At 47.6% G+C, this 9428-nt stretch overlaps 1 protein-coding gene across 1 annotated transcript in view; it reads right to left on the minus strand.

Moving 5' to 3' along the window:
* FAM161B (family with sequence similarity 161, member B) overlaps positions 1-9428 on the minus strand; it is a 19059-nt gene that overhangs the window by 2201 nt on the left and 7430 nt on the right. Inside the window, 5 exon segments of the mRNA XM_011981509.1 lie at positions 469-608; positions 2091-2190; positions 2757-2921; positions 5723-5850; positions 6951-7297. Of these exon segments, the coding sequence (XP_011836899.1) occupies positions 469-608; positions 2091-2190; positions 2757-2921; positions 5723-5850; positions 6951-7297 (880 nt within the window).

Consider the following 9428-nt stretch of genomic DNA (forward strand, 5'->3'; position numbering starts at 1 on the left):
GCTGCTAGGATCTAAGATACAAAACAACTGAGAATAGTGGAGATAGATACTATTTTCGTCCTTTGACTCAATATCAAAATGGGTTATGGAGAAGGTGATACTAATGAGCTACCTTTAAGGAATGCTAGAAAAACAGTTTTATAGTTTTATAAGAAGTCAAAATATACATGATTTTTCTTCAAAAATAAAGTAGAAATAGTTTCGGCTCATGGAATTGGAACTGGAATTGGAAAATGATCTGTTTCAAAATGGAAGAAAACGAAACATAATTTGTCAGATTTTATTCACAACTGCACCACTGTCTAAATTCAAATGTGTTACTTGGAGGGAGATCTCTGGATTACTTACTATATAAATATAGGATTATGATCTCAAAATACCAGTGGCTATTCTAAAGTTTCCTCCCAGTGGTATTACTGGGTATGACAATTTAGAAAGCTGCAGAATGACAGCAACATCTCAGGTTACCTGGGAAAATCCTTGACTTTGGTCTCCTTCTCTTGAACAGCCCCAGTGCCTTGACCCTTGTTTCTCACAAAGTCTTCCTCCAGCCCAGCCTGCTTCAGGGTGTCTAGATACCATTGTTCTGCTTCTTTCTTGGCTAGATCCTGTGGGATGGAAATTAATCTGTTGTAGCTATCTTACGAATTACCAGACAATTCTAAAGTACTTAATCAGTATTCTTACAATACTGCCACTACCACCACTACCCTTATTATGGGGCACGGATTTGCATGAAAATTATTTAACCCTTGTTTTCGAGCTTTAATGTGGGTATAAATCACCTGAGGTCTTGTTAAAATGCAGATTTCACATTTGGTAGGTGTCAGATGAGGACCGTAATTGTGTATTTCTGACACTCCCCAGAGATGCCGAACTGTTGATTTAGGAGCCACAATTTTGAAAAGCAATGACTTAGACTTTGGGGAGACAAATGAGACCCAGATTTAAAAGGATGGACTAAAAACCTTCTAAGATTTTAAAGCAACAAAGCATTATCAGGAGCACTAAAATAAAAAATAAGCTACACCAAGACTCTTAATGGAAGGACAGATGGTCTGCATGTGGACCAGGAGATTATTATTTTTTGTTTAAGTATTCCAAGAAAAAATCATAGAGTACTTTGTATTTTTCCTAGAGAGGTGACAGATCTGTTGAGATCTGAAGAGTGAGCTTGCTTAACATTAACATAAAGAAGCATGAGAGATTTTGAACAATGCAGGTTGCTAAGTAAATCCAAGACCATGTGTGCTTGTGTGTGCGAGAGGAGAAAGATTTACGGAGGGAGGAGGAAGTGAAGCCAGCAAATGCCTAGACAATGTACTAACTATAAGATGGAGCTAACGCCCCACCATTGGAACTAGGTCACTAGGGAGCCCCAACTTGTCTGAAACTGGAGAGGAAAAGGATCCACAGAGCCTAATGCAGCAGAACCAGAGCATCCTTACATCCTTATGGAGATCTCAGCTGAGTCCAATGTCCCTAAAAGTCTATAGAGAATATCTTAAAATGATAGTCTTCCAGGATACTTTGGGTACACTGCCTATGGGTTAGCCCTGCTCCACAAGGAACACAGACACACACGCAAACAAAATAAAAGAAGAAAAAAAAATTTCAGGCTTCCAGCCTGAAAGCCACTTAGTCTAGAAAAAGCCAGTGGGGTGTTTGTGGGCATCCTAATCCTTGGAGACTTATAAATGTGCCACAGCTCTAGAGACTGGGGAGGCCCAGGGCCAGCAGCACAGGCAGAGGAGACCTTTCCAGCACTGTGAACAGTGGCTCTAGAGCGCAGAAAGAGCCAAATGGTCCCTGTCTCTGAGGTCTGATGAACTCTGAATGCTAGACTACAGTGAAAGTTCTAGGAAGTGAAATATCCCTTTACCAATGCCTTTGGAGTCCACTCTTGGATGACATCAACACAAGCAGCATTCTCTACTGTACTATTTATTTTGGGAAAATAAGGTAGTAATGAAATTAGAATTTCTGGGCCTCAAGGAAATGTTTAATACCCATATATTAAAATTGTTTCATAATTTCTCAGAGCCTTTTTATCTAAGGCAGAAAGAAAACAAATGATGGTTTAGTTTTACCTTGGCAACTTGTTCAAAGAGATACGGCCTTGTTTGTATTCGCTTCTTCATTTCTTCCAGTTCTTTCTTATATTCTTTCGCTCTTTTACGGTCATTGTTCCTGGAATTAGCAAGATTTTTAGAATTACGTCGTTTCTAGGCCAGGCACGGTGGCTTATGCCTGTAATCCCAGCACTTTGGGAGGCCGAGACGGGCGGATCACGAGGTCAGGAGATCCAGACTATCCTGGCTAACATGGTGAAACCCCATCTCTACTAAAAATACACACAAAAAAATTAGCCAGGCGCGGTGGCGGGCGCCTGTAGTCCCAGCTACTCGGGAGGCTGAGGCAGGAGAATGGCGTCAACCCGGGGGGCGGAGCTTGCAGTGAGTGGAGATCGCACCACCGCACTCCAACCTGGGCAACAGAGCCAGATCTGTCTCAAAACAAAAAAACAAAAAAAAACTACATCGTTTCCAATCCAGAATACCGTTCATTTCCAGTTAAGCAGTGTAATTCCCATGTACATTGTAAATTCCTATGTGACTTGGAAAATCATGGCCCCGCCGCTGTGATTACAGGAGCCTGCCTACCCCAGTAACTCCATTTTGCATTTTCTGGCAACAGGCCAGTGGTCTGCTGGATCCCAAGGCAAGCACCCCTTTTGACACATAGGGGATACTGACCGGTTTTCTTTCAGCTTTGCTTTGAACACTTCCTCCAGGCTTTTATGGGGATCCATGGCTTTTGCACGCAAGGTCACAGATTTGGACATTGCTTGAGACTTCTTTTTGTGGATCTCCAGCCACTGAATACTCTCATCTGCTTTGTTCTTTTTTTCAAGTGCACTTCTAAAGGGAGGAGGCAGAAACAGAGTATAGATTACCAACCTGGGCATTCTGAAAAGCAATCTCAGGCCAGGTGTGGTGGCTCATGCTTGTAGTTCCAGCACTTTGGGAGGCCAAGGCAGCTGGATCACCTGAGGTCAGGAGTCCAAGACCAGCCTGGCCAACATGGTGAAACCTCAACTCTACTGAAAATGCAAAAATTAGCTGGATGTGGTGGTGTGCACCTGTAATCCCAACTACTTGGGAGGCTGAGGCAGCAGAATTGCTTGAACTCAGGAGGCAGAGGTTGCAATGAGCCAAGATCGCACCACTGCACTCCAGCCTGGGTGACAGAGAAAGATTTCCATCTCAAAAAAAAAAAAAAATTAGCCGGGTGCGGTGGCTCACGCCTGTAATCCCAGCACTTTGGGAGGCCGAGGCAGGCAGATCATGAGGTCAGGAGATCGAGACCATCTGGCTAATACTGTGAAGCCCCGTCTCTACTAAAAATACAAAATATTAGCTGGGTGAGGTGGCATGTGCCTGTAGTCCCAGCTACTCAGGAGGCTGAGGCTGGAGAATGGCGTGAACCCAGGAGGTGGAGGTTGCAGTGAACCGAGATCGCACCACCGCACTCCAGCCTGGGCAATAGCGAGAGACTCCGTCTCAAAAAATAAATAATAAATAAATAAAATAAAAGCAATCTTAGTAACCTTTTCTGGAAAGTAAGTTGGTGTTTTCAATGAATGCGGCATGTAATTTACCTCAACTGGCATTTTAAAAAATAATAAAATTCTAGGATTAAATGCACTGGCAGATGAAGCCTTTCCAGCATTAGGGACACAGTGACTTCCTACCCTAGAAGTGTATTTACTGAACTGGAGAAATGCCAGTTAAAATATCTTTACTTAGGCCGGGTGCGGTGGCTCACGCCTGTAATCTCAGCACTTTGGGAGGCTGAAGTGGGCTGATCACGAGGTCAGGAGTTCAAGACCAGCCTGGCCAACAAGGTGAAACCCCATCTCTACCACAACTACAGAAAAAATTAGCTGGGCGTAGTGGCACATGCCTGTAATCCCAGCTACGTGGGAGGCTGAGGCAGGAGAATCACTGAACCCGGGAGGCAGAGGTTGCAGTGAGCTGAGATTGCGCCACTGCACTCCAGCCTGGGCAACAGAGCAAGACTTCATCTCGAAAAAATATATATATATCCTTACTTAAATAGCCCAACACTCAATAGGTCTTCACCTATTGATCCAAAATAATACTAATAGCTGCCACTTACTGAGTTCCCTATTAGGAATCAAGTACCATTACATTTCACGTAGTCCTCATAACTGCCTTATGAGGTAAATACTAAATCCCCTTTTTATAGGGGAGGTGATTGAGGCTCAAAGGAGGTAAGCCACTTGCTCAAAGCTACCCAGCATGCCAGTGGAAAAGCCCGTATTGGACCAGGATCTTTGGCTCCCAAGCCTCTGGCCTTGACCACTCTGCTGTAAACGGTGGGCTGGAAGGTATCTGGGTTCATGGTTCTTTGGGAATACAAATCTGCATATTCAGAGAGAACTGGAAATGAGCCTCCTTCAGTGCAAACTATTTGGCTTCAACTTGTAGCACTTAGTTTGTTCAGTTATCTAAAAGGTAATACGCTGAATTCTTCCAAAAGGAAAATCAATCAAGACTCTTCTATTTGGATGTTTACATTCAAATGGACAGACTGGGAAGGACATGCAAATTTAATCTGCTCATATGTCAGATTCCCTGTGGCGGGAAAGCAGATGTGGATGTCCTCTATAGGTGGGCCAGCCTCTTTGTTCAGGAGGCCTGGGTTCTTGGGCCCTCAGGATCCTGAGCAATTAGCCCTGATTTAGTAGGTCTAACTGAAGTCTGAAGAAGAAAGGAGTATCCCTTGGACTGTAAGTACTTTTCTACAATCCCTGCTGTGGGGCTTAAAGATCCAAGTAGGTTCTGAGTACTCCCCTACATGCCCCATGGGAAGGCAGTAAGACATTAGTCCTCTCCCTGGCCTAAGCTGCTCATTACACCATGACCTCTCTTGCCTACTTCAGCTCCGAAGCCTGGTGGAGGAACCCTTGCTGGGGGCTGGCTCAACGAGAACAACATCATAACAGAGTCAGGTGAGTTGAAGAGTTAAAAATAAGCAGGCTCTTGCTGCCCAACGGACTCTGACATCTTCCCAACGGACTCTGAATCTCAGAGAATCTCAAATCTATGCAATGGATGTCTCATCTTTGTGGCAACTTCAGCCACCTGCTAGCATGCTTCTCTGAATTCTTGTTCCTTGTTACTCCCTTCCTCTCATCCATGGGCTTTTATCCATGTTCTGTCTGGAACCTTCCTTCTCTCCAGGCTTTGTCTGGCCAACTCTTCCTCGTTCTTCAGGTTTCAGGTTTCACTTTAGACATCTATTCCACAAGACAAGACCCCCTGCTCCAGGCTGCCCAGTGCCCTCACGGTCCCCTCTACCCCCAATCATTGCACTACTCAAAAAATACGGCCATTGCTTCTTTGCTTTTCTCTATTTCAGACTAGATAATAAACTGTAGGTTCTCTAAGATCTCCAGCCTTAACACTGTGCCTGGCACAGAATAAGCCCACTGTGAATATGTGCTGAATGATGGCTAGCTGTTCTCCAAGCACCAGGTGTGGAGAACCGCAATTGTTCCTGTCCTGATCAGAAAATTCCCTTTGACCCCTTGAGGTGTCTCTGATAACAGAGGAAAGGAGGCCCCTCAGTAGGGAGGTTTCCAGCATTTGGGGCCAGAATCAGAGCATGGGTCTTGTGCAGCCTGACCACTCACCTGACTACAGATTCCCTCTTCCTGGTGGCATCTGTGATGTGCACAGGGAGAGTGTTGGCAGAGAGGGAAGCAAGGCCACTCAGAGAACGACTCCTTGGCAGGGGTGGAGCTGGTGGCTGTGGGGAATCCTAGAAGAAACAAAGGCTGGTATTGGTGGGACAGCATGTGTGATTAGTTTCTTTTTTTTTTTTTGAGACAGAGTCTCGTCTCGCTCTTTTGCCCAGGCTAGAGTGCAGTGGCCAATTGAGGCTCACTGCAACCTCCGCCTGCCTGGTTCAAGCAGTTCTCTTGCTTCAGCCTCCCACGTAGCTGGGACTATACAGTTTGTGAGCCACCACGCCCAGCTAAATTTTTGCAGTTTTAGCAGAGACAGGGTTTCACCATGTTGGTCAGGCTGGTCTCGAATTCCTGACCTCAGGTGATCCACCCGCCTCGGCCTCCCAAAGTGCTGGGATTACAGGTGTGAACCACCACGCCCAGCCGTTTTCTATCTTTACTAGGATTCAATTTAACTGAAGGACTGAAAATGAGAATCTTTTTTTTTTTTTTTCCTGGGAATAAGGCAAGGATAATGAGATCTCAAGTTTCGTAACCAAGCCAAGACTTGGATATCAATCCTAAAGTTTTTAGTCAAATGAGAAGAGTTCCTTGGAATTGGTATAGGAACATCAACAACTGATCCCAACTCCTTGCCTCTCAGGCCTGCTTGGACTTATTTCTGTGAAATCCTTCTAGAGCAAGGGAGGAAGAGGAGTGTCCCTATGGTTTGTTTTTGTTTTGTTCTGTTTTTGAGATGAACTTTGACTCTTGTTGCCCAGGCTGGAGTGCCGTGGTGCAATCTCAGCTCACTGCAACCTCTGCCTCCCAGGTTCAAGCAATTCTCCTGCCTCAGCCTCTGGAGTAGCTTGGATTACAGGTGCCGGCCACCACACCCAGCTAATTTTTGTATTTGTTTGTTTGTTTGTTTTTGAGACGGAGTCTCAAAACAGGTACATGCCACCACGTGTGGCAAATGTTTGTTTTGTTTTGTTTTGAAGAGATGGGGTCTCTATGTTGCCCAGGCTGGGCTGTGGTCTGGAGTTTATAGGAAAGTGAATCTGTTTATAACTGAGCTGGTGTTTAAAAAAGATAGGAAACCCTTGTTGAGAAGTGCTTTCCAGAAAGACCTGGCCCCACCCTGTATTTCAGGCCTTAGCCCTGACCCTCCCACAGCTGCCTGGGCTCTCACCGGCCTCCCTCCGGTGGTGGCAGCATCGCAGGGCCGCTGAGGGTGGTGCAGGTTGGAGGTCCTCAGCAAGAAGGGCTTGTTGCGAGTGGCCTCTTGGGTTTCTCTTCTTTTGGCTGCTTTTCTCTGGAAGGCCTTGTAAAGGCCCTCATAGTCAGGGACTATGGGATTCACCCGAGGCTGGAATCCAAAGTGAGTGTGCAGAAACCCAAGCTTTTCCTGCTGGGTTCGGGTGGCTGTGCGGGGCTGGGGGTTAGCCCGGTTACCAGAGGAGGCGATAGGGGAAGACGCCATCTGGAGCATGTCCAGGGCTCTCATCTGGATGCGAATTTTCCTGAAGAGCTCAGCTTCTGTGGAGACAGGATGGTGATGGGTAAGAAAGGACCAGGCATGAAACCTACAGGGTTGGAGAACTTTCCCTCTTTTACACACTAGCCGTAAGTGTACTGGAGGCAACTATGAACTTTTCGGGAATTCTGACACGTTAACATCCTGTGCGATGCTTGCAGATGGCCTTAATAGGAGTATTTATGCCACAGAAAATAACAAATGTTACAAACCAGCTTGCTTGCTTTTTTCTGGAGAGCTTGTTAATAAATGTCATCCAGAACACCACTGCCTGTGCCAGTCAGGCTGCAGAAGCAGCGACCAGCTACACTCACTGAGCACTTTCTACGACTGCTTCTTTACAGATGAAGCAGAGGAAGTGGGCCAGCCGCCTGCTCCTCTCCCATGTTTCCCCATCTCAGAGAAAGGCCCCACCATCCACCCAGCTGCCCAGGCCCTCTGCCCACATCACTGACTCCTCCGTGTCTCTCATCAGTCACAAGTTGTCACTTCCTCCTCTTTAACCTCTCTCCAGCCCATCCTCTTTTCTTCACCCCTGCAACCAGCTGCATAATTTCTCAATTGAATGGTGAAATAGCTTCCTCTTGGCTCAGCAGCCCTCCAGTCTTGCTGCCCTCTTGGATCATCTACACAACAATCAGAAGGATCCTTCTGAACTAGATTTCTGATCGTGGGTCACCCTGCCTCAGTCCCTCAGTGGCTCCCCTGTGCCCTTGGGATGAAGTCCAGACTCGCTAGCGTGGCTTGCAAAGCTCCTCATGTCTAGCCCATGTCTGCCTCTCCCTTCCCACTCCCTCTTCTCTCAGCCCTCTACCTTTCCAGCCCTTGCAGATGCTCCACTTTCTCTCCCCTCCATGCCACATTCTGCCTGTTCCACTTCTCCTCCCTCTTCGCCCCTCCTTTAGTTCAGCCCCAGGGCCCACTTTCTTAGGGGACCTTCCCCAACTGCTCCTTTCCTTCACCAATCCCCGGGTTAGGTCCCTCTGATATATGTTTCCATGCTTCCCCCTTTAATCCTTGTAAATAACTCACCACGTTTGTATGCATTTGTGTTTATCTGTTGTCCTCACATGTCTACAAACTCCATGTCTGTGTGTTCACCATGGCACAGTGCCTGGAGCACGGCACATGCCACTGAAAAGTGAATAAAGCCTGAGCCCCTTATTTGGAGCTATACTTTTTGAAATGTGTAAATAATCATCCCCCACATAATTTCAGTGACTGACGCCACCTCACCAGGATGAAGGGGCCGTGGGGGAGCATCTCAGGGCAGTATGCTGGTGGTGGCATGAGCCCAAGCTGGTCCTCAGGTGTCTCACTGGTTCTCTATTCCTGCACCTCTGCTGGTGCAGAGGCCCTCATGTGCATTCACTCAGCTGTCAACAGGACGAGCCTTGGGGACACTGTGGGACCTTTCAGTCCTTACTCCATACAGGCCCCGATTGTGTACAGACCTAACCCTCCCCGATGGCCTGCACTAAACGTGCAGCCTCTAGTGGGTCCCCCCAAACAGCAAATCTCCAAGCCAGGCCAACCCCTGGGCCCTGACTAAATCCCTACAGTGGAATTGGTACCCCAAGGCAGGAGGTAGCAAGGTGGCAAGGATGTCTTTACCCTGGAGTTTATCCCCAAGGGCTGGCTCCAGAATGGACTTGGGGATCCTTCTGGTGGCCTTCTGCTTGGAGATCTTGGCTTCAGCTGTGGCAGCCAAGTCTCTCTGTCGAGCAGCTTCCTTTAGTTGCTCCTCCTTCTCCAGGAAGCTGAAGGGCTTCAAAGAAGAGAGGAGCAGTTCCTTCCTCTTCTGAATCCCTGCCCGCCTTCGGGCCTCGCTGCGCTCCATGATCTCTTGGTAGAGGGGCAGGTAGACATGTGCAGGCACAGGCTGTGCCCGGAACTGCCTGTGGCACTCAGCCTCTTCCTCACCCTGCCTCCGGGCCCGCTGCCTCTCCTGCTCAAAGGAGGCAGGTGAGCCCAGCCACTCGGCCTTCTTCCGGGCCTCGCGCAGTGTCATGCGAAATGGCCGAGGGACAGTAATGGATGATGCCCAGGAGCTGACACTTCTGTGCTGGGAGGAAGGCCGGGAGCCTGAGGGTGGCTGGGTCGGAGCCCTGGGAATGTTGGAGGGAAGGTTGC

The sequence above is a fragment of the Mandrillus leucophaeus genome, unplaced genomic scaffold, assembly GCF_000951045.1.
Source record: "Mandrillus leucophaeus isolate KB7577 unplaced genomic scaffold, Mleu.le_1.0 Scaffold228, whole genome shotgun sequence".
Taxonomy (NCBI): domain Eukaryota; kingdom Metazoa; phylum Chordata; class Mammalia; order Primates; family Cercopithecidae; genus Mandrillus; species Mandrillus leucophaeus.